The sequence below is a fragment of the Scophthalmus maximus genome, chromosome 20 (assembly GCF_022379125.1).
Source record: "Scophthalmus maximus strain ysfricsl-2021 chromosome 20, ASM2237912v1, whole genome shotgun sequence".
Taxonomy (NCBI): Eukaryota; Metazoa; Chordata; class Actinopteri; order Pleuronectiformes; family Scophthalmidae; genus Scophthalmus; species Scophthalmus maximus.
The window spans coordinates 17,124,995-17,141,049 of NC_061534.1; the positions used below are offsets into that span (position 1 = coordinate 17,124,995).

At 39.7% G+C, this 16,055-nt stretch overlaps 1 protein-coding gene across 3 annotated transcripts; it reads left to right on the forward strand.

The window, feature by feature from the left end:
* Window positions 1-4,040: 4,040 nt before the first annotated feature.
* LOC118285227 (ubiquitin-conjugating enzyme E2 E1) lies at window positions 4,041-15,833 on the forward strand. 3 transcript variants are annotated; one of them, XM_035608723.2, is made up of 6 exons: window positions 4,041-4,197; window positions 6,772-6,954; window positions 7,589-7,639; window positions 12,739-12,871; window positions 14,756-14,903; window positions 15,678-15,833. In XM_035608723.2, exons 2-6 carry the CDS (start codon window positions 6,800-6,802, stop codon window positions 15,773-15,775), a joined length of 585 nt encoding a protein of 194 aa, XP_035464616.1. In that variant the 5' UTR covers window positions 4,041-4,197; window positions 6,772-6,799; the 3' UTR covers window positions 15,776-15,833. The 3 variants fall into 3 exon arrangements, with proteins under 3 accessions (XP_035464616.1, XP_035464617.1, XP_035464618.1); XM_035608724.2 differs by lacking the exon at window positions 4,041-4,197 and adding an exon at window positions 4,349-4,642; XM_035608725.2 differs by lacking the exon at window positions 4,041-4,197 and adding an exon at window positions 4,349-4,569.
* The last annotated feature ends 222 nt before the right edge of the window (window positions 15,834-16,055 follow it).

The following is a 16,055-nucleotide window of genomic DNA, read 5'->3' on the forward strand; positions in this document are numbered from 1 at the left end:
CTTGTCTCACCTCACGACTGCTTTTATGTCTCACACACACAGGATTATAAAACTTTACAGCCGGAAACAACATCACAAATATACAGTACTTCTTATCCGACACTGTATCTGCTTCACTTGGATTTGGCACATTAGGACCCCCACAGTATCTTTGAGAAGGTGCAATGGTTTTTTTATGTTAAGCTGCACTGAAGTCCGGACATTTTCCGCGAGGGGCTGTATGTGAGAACTCAAATGTCTGCTGTTGCTCCAGACGTGATGTCCCAGTGAGCCCATGTGAAAAAACAGCAGGAAAATTGAGTGGGCTCCCGGGTGCCACCCCACTCCTGAATTTTCTCTGAAATTGTCCTCCTGATGTGAACACCCCTGACCCATAGACTGTATGTAAAAACGGAGGTAGTCACCGGGTCCAGAAAGTGAAGCCAATGCAGAGGTACGTGAAACTTGTATTTTCCCGAATGACCCAAAGGGGGCAACTCACTTGTTGCGAAAAGAAGTTGGTTTCTATTAAAGTCTATGAGAAAATGACACTACATCTCAGTTTATTTATGGTTCAATCTGTAGTTTCTTCTTCAATACAGCATAACTAGCCTGGGACCCAGACGAGTTCTGGGAGCTCACTTAATATGCTCTGCCAGACTCGGTCTGGATCCCCGCCACTGGAAAGTGATTTCCTCTGGCAGAAAACTTGCTGGTCCAATCACAGCTGATTATCTGATAATGGGAATGGTTGATACCGTGACGCAGAGAGAAGCGAGTTTGTAAACAAAAGCACCAAATATTGTCCGATTTTTCACACACAAAAAAAACCCCAGCAACACTCGTTCACAGACATTGTGGACTCATCATCACAGACATCCCCTCTGCTCTAGTCTGTTGACATTTTCCCGTCGCTCAACGAATGACGATGATTCGTTGCTGTCACCGTTGGTAACTACTCTTGGAAATCGAAAAATGAATGATGGTCGCAGGTTTAGCTGGAGGTGCAGTTGACGATCTATCAGTTAGGCCCCACCCCCAGCTCCTCCAAATATGTTTCTTCTGGTTTCAAAAGATGGTGGCATCCAGAATGCTGTACTGGCGGCTTCAAAACGGCACAATATCTAAAACTCTTGAATCAATCTCCATGAAATTTCATGGATAGACAGACCACAACTGATCCTGATCTGGAGGTTTACAAAATCAAGATTAGGGAGTAAGAATTAACAAACTAAAGAAATATTGATATCTTTTTCATGTTGTGTCAAGATGGGTTATTGTTTGATTTGGCCATGCTTTAAGGATGACAGTGTTGACAGTCTGTCTTTTGTCCTAACAAAAATATCTCATGTAGGAGATGGATTGCAATGAAATTTAGTACAAATATTGAATCCTGCTAACTTTGGTGATCCTCTGACTTGTCCACTTCTCTTGTAAAGCATCTCAACATCCACTGGATGCTTCGGTACAGAAATTCTGGCTGTAAACTTATGATCTGGTTGAATATTTTTAATAAGAAACAGCATCAGATAAACACAAAGACAAAAATCTCTCCCTGGGTTTAAAGACAAGGACTGCACTAAAGTGCCTTAATGGATCATATATACCTGCACATACTGTTTATACATTCATATTCAAACATTTCATATACTTATAAAAATAACCTTTTCTGACATTTCAGACTAACTTTCAACATGTTCTGCCTCTGCCCTTTGTTCTAAATAAATAATATCCAACTGAGAAAGTAATGAATGTCTTTGAGATAACACAGTGTGAGGGTTCCTTGAGGGAACGGGATGCAGTTATTTTCACTGCTTTGTTGTAACTGTGATAAATGAAGCAAAGAATCATCATTTAGAAGTAGGGCAGGAATATCCCAGCCTGCAATATTAGATTTAATCATACTTGACACTCTCCAAAGCACAAAGGCTTTGTCGCTTTTCCCATATGTTTGATAATATGTAAAAAGTGACTAATAATTGAAATAATGTGACATGGTTATATATTTGTAATTCAGTATAATGTCAAAGTCGGTGTCCAGAAAATGTCCCTTTTCTCTGTTTGATAAAAGAATGTTCAGTATTTCGCAGGGTAAAAATAATAGGTACTTGAATGAGAAGTAGATGGTTTTTGATAAAATAATATGAAAACAGAGAGAACGAACAATGTGTCAAAAGGCCTTTTAAAGTAGGATATATATATATATATATATATATATTCAGATTTAATTTAACACTACATGTTTTGGCATGTCGGCAGTATTAATTAGACTTTAAAGCCTTTTCTGATTGGCCGGTGGTGTGCATAAATAGTAAGACGGACCATTAGCCTGCAGGACAGCCAGCAGGACGCTTGCCAAACTTACTCCACACCTGCCATGTTTGATGCTTAAATAATAACACTGGGATGTGCCATACACTTGGCAACGATGGAAGGATTAGGTTGATGTGTTGCAGTGAAACAGTTTGTCTCAATAAATTAGCTGCAAAACTACTGTATATCAAGCTGTTCGGTTATGACTCATTAAGATGTCTTGGCCTTTGTGCAGGAGATTACTGGGATATAGAACTGGTAATTTAATGCCACGGTCAATTGTGGCACTCTAGGTTTGAATGTGTCACTCGGTGTTAGCATTTTGCAGCTGCACTGGTGAAGCAGACGGATAAAGTGTGCAAATTAAAAGAAACGCAATGGGTAGTGAATAAAAGCAAGACTCTAGAAAGGCGTTTGAGATAAGCACGCAAGCTACCGTCAAAATATTGACAAAGTCTTACAAGATCACCCTATTAACCATTTCAGCTCGTGTATCCACCAGTAGGTAACGGACATGAGTGTTCTTCATGCCTCATTTAACTGCTGCAGGGCTTTGTTTCCACCTTCTAGATCTCTGAACTTGTAGTTTTTCAGTAATTCCATGAGATGCAGTCCAGATAAGCTAATTTGAATATGCTGGTTGCACGTGATGGAAGCATATGAAAATACAAAATATCCACAATGTTATAGGCAAGTGTACACAATATTCATTTCCAGGTCTGTGCTGCAATAACAACACCTTGTTAGTTATGAGTAATTTGATGTTACCACAGGCATGTGGTCAGTTTAAGTGGTTTTTCAGTTTCCACTGATGATCGTATTGCGTTACGTCTCCTGAATATAGTAAACAACACATCACACTCTTCTTCAGTGGTGGAAGAAGAACTTTTACATTAAATGTATGAGTACAGATTTAATATCAGAAAAAATGTCCTTAAAGTACTTGAAGTTTAAAGAATTCAGTGCAGTGCAATGTCCTTTGTGAGTGTTATACTGTTATATATCAACCAATTACTATTAATCACACATTTTAGCAGCTGTGTGCTGCTATGATTGGCTGTTGGAGCTATATAGTCCAACTAATGGTTGTTTTCATTATGTATTAATCTGCTTGTTTGACTCGTAAAAAATAGTGAGAAATCTGTCAGATATCCAAATCTGAAAATAGTATTATTAAGATTATCCTTAAATTAGTGAGGCTGGCAAATAAGTTTAGCATAATCACTTCCTTATTCCACCTGCTCCCCTTTTCACCTAAAGGAGAACAAGTTTGGCATTTTGCTTGGAAAATTCTATATTTCTTAACATAAATGCGGAGTAATTTATGGTTTATCAACTTTCTATGAGTATTTATGGAAAAATCTGAAACTGTGAAGTTGTCAGGAAATGTAGAGAAGTAAAAAAAACTCTGATTTTTACCTTTGAAAGTTTAAAGTGATAAAATATAAATACTCTATATACGTACTATAAATACCCCAAAAATATGAGACTGGTTATTGAGTAAATGTGCTTTCCAGATTATGTTCTATGAATTCTGAAAAATTCACAAGCTCAACCTTCTGTTGCAGACACGTGCTGGCAAATTGTCACCAATGTAAAAAAACAAAACCTAATGTAATGTTACGTCAATTATATATATATATATATATATATATATATATATATATATATATATATATATATATATATATATATATATATATATATATATATATATATATATTTAAATGAAGTTGTGTTATTGAGACTGTGTCAAACTACTCAGGCAGAAGAAGCGCGTTGTTTCCGTCGTGGGGCCGGTGCCGCTCAGCCCACTGCAGCCGCGCCAGGCTACTTCCGCTCCGCAGAGGGCGACAGGCACCAGCCAGCCGAGACTGTGGCGGAGGTCCAGACACAATAGACGGGGTAAGTTGAACGAGCGAGCGAAACAGGCGACTTCAGGCCGATGTTCCGCCGCGAAGCCTCGGCCGACGACTCGCCCCGCCGCCCGCGCGCGGCCCCGGGTGAGGTCGACGGGCGGGTTTGTCGCGACACGCGCGCAGAAACGACGAGAAAACAAACGAGACGGCGGCGGCGGCGGAAAACGGGCCCCGGCTATGTGATGGAGCGGAGTGTTTCCCGGCCAACTTTTTGGGGGTTCTAATGTCTCCATGTCGCATTTGCCGTAGAGACATACATCCGTGTACGGTCGGCTTTCAATACACGCAGCCGCTGCGTTGTGTTATAACAACAACAACAACAACAACAGACACAACCGACGTCTACGTGTGTATCAAGGTTTGTCGCCCGGTCGCTCGCTCACTCGAGGAGGATGCTTAGCGAGCAGGTTCCCCCAGCTACGCCGGCCCAGGTAGTAGCCGCATCCGTGAAGTCGTTGGGCCTGAGTGTTGCCAGTTGGGGGGGGGGGGGGCAGTTAGCAGGCAGCACGAGCTTTGTGCACCGGGGGCTCACCGCCGCGATAGAACCTGACCGGTAGTGTACAACTACTAGCCTTTAATGAAAACATGGCTGCCGCAGCTCGAGCTGTGAAATGGTTAACTGTGCACTTAGCTAGCTCGTCGGCTAACGGCAGTTCGTTCACCCGTCACGGAAACGTTAGCTAACGTTAACAGCTTTGTTAGCGCCCCCATCCCAAACATGCACTTAATGAGTGAGTGTCAATTGCCTGCTTTATACATATATATATATATATATATATATATATATATATATATATATATATATATATATATATATATATATATATACACACACACACATACATACTTAAAACGAAAACATGATATTGACATAACCATAACAACAACGTATTCGTTATTCACACATTTGAGGTGAACAAGCAGATATCCGTATAACAAGAACAAGAAGTTAAATTATTTTCTTTTTTTTTAGATTAAGGCTACACAGAATAAATCGTCACTTTTAAGTATTTACAGACCAAAGTATGACCGATATTAATGACCAGCGAGGAAGATTATTCACCAACTGCACAGAGTTATTGACATCTATATAACCCCAACACTCTAGTCACTCTTCTCCTCCTGTATTCAACAATAACCCCCCAAAATAGCATTGATTAATCATTAAACATGACCTGGACCTTGATGAGCAGCAGAAGGATTAAGTGATTATAATGTCCATATGAATTTTATAAAACCAGAGATCTGAAACATTGATAGCCCCCCCCCCAAATCCAGATCACCTACCAAAACATTTGATAAATAGCATTACTGTCCAGTGTAGTTCATCAAACATTACCTAGCAGTCTCTGTCAGGATGAGCCATATATGATCCAGAGCAAACATCCCAAAATCCATCTTGAACTGTGGCACTTTGAAGTGACACAAGCGGAAGCTTTTGCGATATCATGTCAAATCTGTGAGGAGATCTTTAAACATGTGCCGACTGGCGATCAGATCATCTATTGACAGTCGAAAACGTCTGAGCCCGTGTCTTCGCTCTACGTACGTGACTGCAGCTGCTGCTCGATTCTAGCCTGAGGGTTTGTGAGCATGGGACCTTTTATGTAGCCTGGAATTCAGTTGTGAGTTTATGTACAGTAAATATTTGCCGTTATTGTCAGTTAACTCACAATTGTTTTTCAGTTATGCACTGCAGAACTAGTATTTGTGTCTAATTAAAGGGAGACAGAGACACATGCACGCAGAAGACGGAGAGCAAGGAGAGAAAAATCTAAATTCAGAAGAATCAAGCTGTTGTTGTAGATTAAAGTTATATATAATATATGATCACTACATTGTCTGATGAAATAAACCCAAATATGGGCTGATTGGCGAAAGCTGTGCTGGGAGATCGGCTGTACTCTCATTTAAAATGTCTGTGAGAGACAGAAATATACCCCACCTCCCTTCAATCTCCAGAGATTGGATGGTTGATTGGTGATGGCTTATAATGACAATACGAACCCGCACACGATTCATCAACTTTAGAGTTTGACAAGGAGGCCAAAAAGTATCTAAAAAACTTCAAGTGGAAGAAAGTGTGGGTGAAAATTCCTACATCAAGAATAAGAAAACTCAGTGTTTTCTAGCTGCTGTATCTGTCAAAAAGAGTACTTAGTTCATTACTAAGTAATGACTCCGTAGGATGCCTAAATTTTGTACACGGTAAAAATTAATGTTTAATGTTTTTTTATTCTTTTAAACTTCATGAAATAAAGACTAAGAGTAAATTAATATTTGAAGGAAGATTTTGATGTCTGTTTGTTTGCTACAGGGTTTGTGTTCACCTTAACATTTGCATACGATTCGAGCTGTGGTGGCAGGTAACCAGCAGATGAAAACAGGAAAATGAGTGTTAAAAAATAGTGATTGTTGCTTGTCAGTTATTATACATATCAGCTATCGAGGGCAGGTTAACTTCTGCTATGGTTGTAAATCCCTCTGACACTGCTGCACCTCTTACTAGTGTGGTGATTGTGGTTTATGATTTTTTTTTCCACTGTGACGTTGGCCCCAGGTTCCGGCTCTTCTTCATACAAACCGGTATGTCGGATGAGGATTCCCGTGCCAGCACAAGCTCTTCCTCGTCACCACCTTCCTCCAGCCAGACCAGACAGCGGGACACACCTTGCAAGAAGAAACGGGAGAGCAAAGCCAGCATGAGCAAGACCTCCAAGCTGCTTTCCACCAGCGCCAAAAGGTGAAAAACAAAAAAAACTAGTTAATATATATCTTATGATGTCGTTGAGGAAAAATCAGTCCGTAGATTTTAATTAATTTTTTTTAATTTCATTAGCCTCTGTTAATAAATCTGGAATCTCTGGGGAAGAAAGGCACATGACAAAAGACTACTTTTTACAACAATACAAAAATACAGTTTTTTAATATACCTTTTACTGCTATTGCAACAGGAAGTCTGATTTCTGAGCGTTCATAGCTAATTTTAAGAAAAAACAGCAGTGATTTCCAGTACTTCCACCTTGCGTCATTGCTCAGCTGTCATACAGGAGAAATCCAAGTTTAGATGAGGAGCATGTGCCAATTTCTTCTTCGAAAATAGTGTCAAACATAATTTACATGGACACAAGATATGCTGTGTTCAGTACGACAAACGGTTCCCTTTTTGTCTCTTCTGTAAAAATAACAGAACAGATCCCACAGTTGTCTTTCACACGCTCTGTTTACACCGTGGCAAAAAGTACAATTCTCTGAAATTCAACACATTTTGTAATAATTCACCGAAGGTCAGAGGTGGATTATATATATATATATATATTTCTCTGGGAATTTATGTGATTCTCCAGAGACTGATTCTGATTCCTTTTCGTGTGCAGGATTCAGAAAGAGCTGGCTGACATTACACTGGACCCTCCACCAAACTGCAGGTGAGTTTCACTCCATGCTCAAAGTCTGTTCGTTGTCTGTTCAGTGGTGTTCTCTTTAGGAAAAGACTCATCCCACTATTCTTCTCCTGATACCAATTGTTGTTATACCCTAAACTCAAAAGCTCACCTGACACTGACTGGAACCAGCCTCCACTGTGTAAAATAAAAAGGTTGTATTTACACATTATTTTTCAACAGTGTTTGGAGAAGTTTGTACACCGATGAAAAGGAATAATTGATGGATTGGGTGCTGATTCAGGGAGACGGAAACCCTGGATGTCTTAAGCAGAAGTATTTATTATAAGAGCTCAATATATATCAAGGAGATTTCTGGTTCGTTTACACAGATCAACTAGCCGGTCAGTGTATGGCGCCCCAAGACAATCTGCCTGTTCCCGGTCTCTGTAGTGTATTTAGTTCAGGGTAATGTCGTCATCTCCCCGCGACTATGACACCTCTAGAGAGACTTCAGCTGCTCGATGATTGTTGTGGCTTGCCACAGACAGGTTGACCTTGCTTGGTGCCTGAGAAGACTCGTCTTAACAGTTTCTCAGGGGAGGATAGACAAAATTCAACGACAACCGGTACAGTTGGGTTTGTGCAAAGAAACAACAATACATGTAAATCCAACACCAGGTGGATTAATTTTAGTGACGTCAGCATTCATTTGGATACTTATCCAGTATATCAGACTATGCCTCACATGTATTTATATACTGAAAAGTTAACAAAGACTGCATTATTTCCTCTTAATAGATAAAGAAATGCAAAACTATCATGCAAAACATACAGTAGAGCCTGCGCAGATGGTGTCAATTTATCACCATCTGCATTGGTATAAAAATTGGAAGATATTAGTGACCCAAAATTTAAAGGAGACATATTATGATCATATTCAGGTTCTTAAATTTAATTTGGGTTATTATTTAAAAAAGGTTTACATGCTCTAACGTTCAGTAAACACATCCGTTTCCTCAGACTGCCCATTCCTGCAGCTCCTCTTTCCAGTCTGAAACGCTTGGTTTTAGTGCCTGTCTCCTTAAGGCCCCTCCCTCCCAATGAAGCCCAGTCTGCTCTGATTGGGCAGCTGGCTCACTCTGTTGCGCGTGTAGGAAGTTCTTTCGCTCTCCCTTTACCCAGATTTGTTGGGGGTATGCCAGACTAGCCACTAGACAGGCTTTATGCTCGTCCATAATACGGTGATGTCATTTTACGGAAGTATCGTCCGGACTACTGCAGGGGCGTTTCAGGAGCAGAGTTATCTGTCGGAAGAGGAGCTCCCTTTACCACAGACTTTGGGCTTTTTAACTTGTACATACACAAAAACCTTTAACACTCGAGGGGAGAGGGGAGATTAAAATCCACTGAATTTTATTATCAAGAAATTGTGTCTGAGAAATGTAAGCAGGACATTTTACTCTGCTCTCCCTCATGGAGAACTTTGGGGACATGGTTTCCTAAAATACCGTAAACATATCGTTTGGCATTTGTCCTGCAATTTCTTTTACTTATCAGTGACATACCGTATTGTACAATACCAGTTTCTGTGATATGATAAGATTTGCTGATGATAACAACCAGGCTTATATTGGCCATGCTGTTATATTAACTATAGGTGCAGATATTCATGCACCAAAAATATATTGAGCACTCTTTAAATATGGAGTCATTTTAGTGGGGTTAAGGTCACATTTCAAGCATGAATTCAACCATTTGCCGTTTGCAACACATGAGAGTATTTCCTTTTGATTTATAAGATATTAAACAACAAATAATAACAAAAAAAATATTTTGGCCAATCTATCACTGGTTTGTGGAAAATCGTGATGAGAATTTCCCATTATTTTCTGACATTTTGCAGATGAAATCAATTAATTGGGAAGCTAATTTGAAGATTAATTGATAATGAAAATAAACGTTTGCTGCACCCCTAAACTCATAGAATTTAGCAAAGGGACTTAAGCATTAAGTGTGACTGACCTTTCTGCAGCTGTGCTATACTGTTGTTATTGCAACATCTATCCTTAAAGCTGGATGGTCTGGACTCGAGCTCCCGCTGCAAGCTCTCGCTGCTTCAGGCTGCTGTTCTGTAGCCGATCCTGACCTCTGACCTCTCCGAGAAAGAAGAGAAGAGAGAAAAAAGGAGTCTCTCCCATCATGGCTCAGTAGATCAAACAAGTAACCTCAGGCCACAAACCACCTACAAGAGACAGCACCGTCTGGATATTTGCTGCTTAATGAAAGACAAAGAAAGTGGTGTTTGTTCCCAGTCTCAGCCTTAGAACCACACTGCTCCTACTTTGAATTTCTGTTGTTACCGCCGCCACTTTTCTCCAGACTTTTTCTAAAAGAAATAAAAACCAAAGCTTCTCGTGCTAATTCTGGGTGGGAAAAGTAGCACCAGGCAGTTGCTGTTGAATTTCATGTTGTTTTCTCTACCTAGCGCCCCACAGGCATTCAGCTTTCATTTGAAAGTTGGTCTGTTTATAAAATCAAGCTGTTAGTTTGCTGCAGGGAAGCACCTGGCCATGAAAAAAACTCTGTAGTTTAACACCTAGCAGTTTTATATTTTTTTATTCCTGTGGTTTTCATTGCTCAGAAATGGTGCAGATATTAGTTTGAGTTCAAGCAAAACATTGGCGCGTACTGTATTGTTGTTTTAAACTCTTGCTGTGATAGATACAGACTAAACCCAGAAAAAAGGCACCTTACAATGTGAGATGTTGCCAAATTGTTGACATTTTAACTAGCTCTGACCAGAGCCGCTGAGAGAGAGTCGCAACAACGAAAGTCCAAAATGCTTGACTGTGCGTGACTCATGTAGACTTCAGATGGTTCTTGGCGTGCAATTCAAATCCAATATCCAGAGCGACAGAACTGAGATTTTTGGTAATTAGGGGAATGCTTTCTCCCCCGTAAATCACTTCCCCTCTCTCGCTCCAAAACAGCAGTTGCGCTGTACTGACACTGACAAGTACTGTTTATAGAGCGGCGAAGAAGAGGTGATTTCCAGAAGGGTAGCGTGAGCAAAAGCATACATGTTAGCAACGTGGCAATATTTTAGTTTTATGTGGGTGGAACTCCTTTAAAGACATGGAATCGGATCGGTACATTGATTCGCGCATTCGACGATGCCCGATCCGGCATTTTCGGCAGTATCGGATTATCCCTTATATTAAATCAACCACTTTTTCTGATTATATTAAAATAATCAATTTCATTCTGTAGGGAAAAAAATTTAATATCTCCCCTGAAGACTCTTGCAGTTCAAACATTGTATTCCTTTTTTTCAATGCTGACCTCTTGAATCTTGAAAACTTGATTTCTGTCCATCCCTGTTAAGATCTTTCACCAAAAAGACTTGTTTCATAGCTGTAACTGAAGTACATCAAACAACATTGATCCTATCTGATATCAAAAAGAACTGATCCTGTATGAGATTCTTGGACCCCTTAATGTCTAATCTTAAATGCAGATAAAGTTAAAGTTTTCATCCGTCACATTTCCAGTCATATCTTTCAACTCTCTGTTAATTAGCCCAAATTGAGCTCTTTGGATCGATGTTCTCTGCCGTAGTCAGTACGGAAATTTTACCAAAGATCCAAGTTAACGTCCATCAAAAATACACAGCAATGAGCATCATCTACCCCCCCCCCCCCCCCCCCCCCCCCCCCTCACCCTCAAGAGTATTGGATCAATACCATTTTATCTTCTACTCATAACACCCCCCACCCCCACCCCACCCACAAGGGATTCAAAATCACATGTACTGCATGTGAAAGGGGAAGAGGCTGGGGCGGCTTTGAGGGGAAATCAATACAGATTACAGATCATGACACATAGACACATCTCTGGGGAGTTGCTTTGAACTGAAGCAACTTGTGAATGATGCAAGAGGGAAAATCAACTTTCAGCGCTTCACACATAGATGAAAAATATACTAAGGGATTTATTAAGGGACAAGGAATTTGACTGTTACAGAAGCTTCTCCTTCTTTTTTGTGTTTTTTTGTTATTTATTGTTATTTCAAATATGGCCTAGTAATTCCCTTGGACTTAAAGGTGAAAACAGCTTAATTTTAGTGGTCAAAGGTCAAGGCCACTCTGGCATCACCGCATGTTTTTTGTAATCCTGGAATTAAAGGGGCAGTAAGCAATTCTAAAGCAATACACGTTTTGTGAAAATCAGCGGATACTTCCTCACCATCTGTAAGTTGTCCCTTTTGTGTGTGCGGCAAAAAAAAATTCAGGTATTCGGTGACGACCAGGCTCCGTTAATTTGAAATCAAAATATTGTGTGGACCGCACCACACAACAATGCGAGTGCAGTTGGTAAACATCACTTAAGAGACGTGCTAGTGGGTGAAGCTGCAACTCCGCGTTTTTGGCCTATTGGGTAGTGAGTCAGACTCCCATAATGGAGGTCGCAGTCTTCAACCCCCTGAATATCGGACACAGCTCAAATTTCTTGTGACGTGACTGGTTGGAAATTTTTCATGCAGCATCTGCTCCTGCTGAATAAGTGTGAATTTCAGTTGAATTTCCCCTGAATGACACATGTCGAGCAGACAGATGCTACAACACCCACATGCTCCAGTAAGAACATGAGTTCATGAATGAATGCGATTGTTGTACGCGCTGCATCAATTCGGCCATTGATGTAGATCCTGTTGCATATGTTTGAAGGAACAGCAGCACATATGGACAGGCTTCCTTAGTGTGTGGGCGTCTTTTTGTTTTTAATCCTCGTCTTTTCCCCTGACTTTATTAATTATGCTGAATCTGCTGTGTGCATATTTCCTGTTGGTAGATTAGATTTCTGTTTGTGTTTGTTCTCCCTGGTGTCGTTTTTCTTCCTCCGCATTATCGATGAGACAGTGTGATCTGGCGTGTTTAACTAACAGAGATGACAACAAACACGGATTCTTTTGAAATCTGAATCGGGGTGCTCTGTGGCAGACGAATCTGCATTTTGTAAATTTAACAGTGACATCTAAAGATGATGTGTAGGTTGTGGATTCAGTGCGTGAGAACAGTGGTTCTCTGAATGGATGTTAACGTTACCCAGTTGTTCAGCGTTTGTTGTCCTTCGGCCTGCAGTGCTGGCCCGAAAGGAGACAACATCTATGAGTGGAGGTCGACCATCCTGGGACCACCGGGCTCCGTGTACGAGGGAGGGGTCTTCTTCCTGGACATTGCCTTCACACCTGACTACCCCTTCAAGCCCCCCAAGGTACCGTCCCTAGTTACACACTGTTGCTCTCTGCCATCTAACCTGCAATTAACATTTTTTTCACCTACTTAAAGGGAACCCCCTACTCCAGGAGGAGCGTCATATATATCACACACAGTTATCTCACCCATCAAAAACTTTCTTTCTCATTTGCACAACAAAATGAACTGTTTTGTTAGAATATTTGGACAAATTATGTAACAAATATGATCATTATGAAGACAATGAAAGCCTGATGGTAAAAAAAACAGTTTTGGCTTATTCCACTGGAATCAAACCATGGATGTAATTTAAATAGTAATAATAGTCTTATTAAAAACAACATTTTATAGACAAGAAAAAGGAAGTACAACACAATATTTATAGTTAGGGGCATTTTATGCTGCTGTTTGTTTTGCGCCAAGGCATACTCTGAGCTCTCTTACGTTATACATTTTGGCAGAACACATATTTGTGCACTTGTTTTTTGTGTTAATGGAAAGTTTGGTTTACCATGGAAGCCGCAGAAGGAAATAACCTTGTGAAGTGAGAGAACGAATAATGAGATTTAAAAATAGTCATACAAGCCATTCCTTTTTTTCTTCTAAGTACCTGCAGCTTTGACACTTCATGTAGACATATATATATATATAAATATATATATGAATATAACATTTCCATCGGAGGTTCTCCGCACCTGGTTTATTCCAAAAATAATATTGTTTTCAGTCTTGCATCAGTGCGTTTACTGTAAATGCATCACATGCTGTCACTTCCGGTCAATGTCCTGATAACATAACTAGAAGCTGCTGGTTCTTCTTTTATTTAATCTTTTTTACTAAAAGAAGTGATCATGACAACACAGGGGTTTCCTGGATTGTTGAAGTTCTTCTGTTCAGCCACCAGAGGGCAGTGGTCTCCTGCAGAGCAAAACTAGGTTTAATACTGTTGGTCTGTGTTCATTTTTTTTTGGTCTTTTTTTGACACTTAATGAATATTAAGGACTTCCAAACATACAGCACCTGAGACTGTCATGTACTTACAGGCTACTGCAACAATACGTCACTGATTATGCATCATATCTGGATTTTGTTTGTTTGCTTTTATTAACAATTAATACAATACAACCAACTGTAAAATATTTCTCCCAGTTTCAATTTGTTCAGGTAATTTTTCAAGCAGATGGCACAAATATTTGATGAATCATGGATCTTAAATGAGAGAGTTTTTGATGTTTTGACTGAAAAAAACCAACATTTAATTTCTGGATGTTTCAAGAGACCAAATGATTAATATTATTCATAATAATAATAGATCAGCAGATTAATAGATGTTAATAGATGGTCGACCTCCACTCATTATTGGGAATCCAATAATTAATAATTGGATTCCAAAGTCTGAGAATAAGTATTAATAATATTCAGAGAAATGATTGCATCCTCACAGTGAACTGCATTATTAATATTAGGGATGTACCAAAAGGAAAACCAAAAATAATGAAAAACTTGGCCGAAGGCAGAATACCTAAAAAAAGAAATATCCCCAATGCATAAATTAAATAGCCTAAATGTGCCTTTTATTTTTTTGTCTTGATTTTCAAGGAAAAAATCTATTACAAAATCACAATTTATAAATATTTATATAACACTGAACATTTTCTTTACATTCCAGCTGACATTATGCTAGTAAAGCACAATATAACTTAAATTAAATAAATTAGAACAAAATAAAATACTTAAACTCGCAAAACTGCATGAAGGGTTTGCAGATACTTACCACAAATATGTGGCTTTGCCGCTCAGTCGACTCTTTTTAACATAATCTGCATGAGCAAAAATTCTCATGCCAGCATGTGAACAATTAACAGCACTGACACGTGTGTTTTTTTCTTTTCCGTGTCTGCAGGTGACATTTCGTACGAGGATCTACCACTGCAACATCAACAGTCAGGGTGTAATCTGTCTGGACATCCTGAAGGACAACTGGAGCCCCGCCCTCACCATCTCCAAGGTGCTGCTGTCCATCTGCTCCCTGCTCACAGACTGTAACCCAGGTAAGATCGACAATGCACAGACCGGCCTGTCAGGAGAAGCCTTGGTAAAGTAGTTGAACTTCTGCATCAAAGATGAGTTTAGATTACGGAGTCGTTAATTGTTCGTTAAGTTACAAGACCGATTTTGTCTTTTCAGAAAGCAGCAGATGTTTAGTCTTGTTTAGTTTTTTCTTGTTGGCTCATATATAGTCTTAAACATTAAGCACACTTTATAATTGGGACTTGAAATGCATTTCCCGGATTTTACTAAAGAACCAGAATGTCAACGTCATGCCTTGTTAATGCTGCAATTTTTTTCGGTGCTGTCACCCCGAAGAAAAAATTCAGCTTCCACTGGACGTCCTGTTCTAGTTTAAAATTGTTTTTATTTCATTTTACCAGCCACTTGGGCCATAAAGGAAAGTTGGAATGTGCCGCCGCTGTCTCACTTCACACACTTAATTTGTTCTGACATCTGAGTGCCCCTTTAATAAAAGACAGTGAAGACCACTCACTGTCTATAATACCATTTCTGAATAATGTAAAAAGAAACAAATTAATCCATAAAAGACATTCTTAAAAGATGGATGACTGTGCAATCTGTAAGAAACTTATTATTATTAACTAAATGTTTTTGCCTGATGGGATAGAAATCTTTGAAGTGTAATGGCTGTTTTGAAAGGGTCTATATAAATATAAACATTATTAATAAAATTGTTATTCGATATTATATTTTTTTCACTTTTTCTTCATGCACAGAAACTAAACTTGAAACCTTTTTTTGTCCCTGTTCAGCCGATCCCCTGGTGGGAAGCATTGCCACCCAGTACACGACTAACAGAGCGGAACATGACCGAACAGCCAAACAGTGGACAAAGCGATACGCCACATAAACCCACAGAGGACGGCGGTGGGACCGGGGCTGCTCTGTGTCGGGGAGGGTGGGGGGGGGGGGGGGGGGGTTATTTCTATCTCAGATTTTTAGTACTTTATTGTCTGGTATATTTTTTGCTTCCTGATTAAATTATCTCTGCAAATATGGTAATAAAGGAACACAACGGAAAGGAAACCTTGTCTGCCTTTTTTTTATACACTGTTTCTTAAAGGGGGGATTCCACATACAAAACCCTGTGTGGTGAAATAAGCAGTAAACACTACAGCGCATTTTCAAAT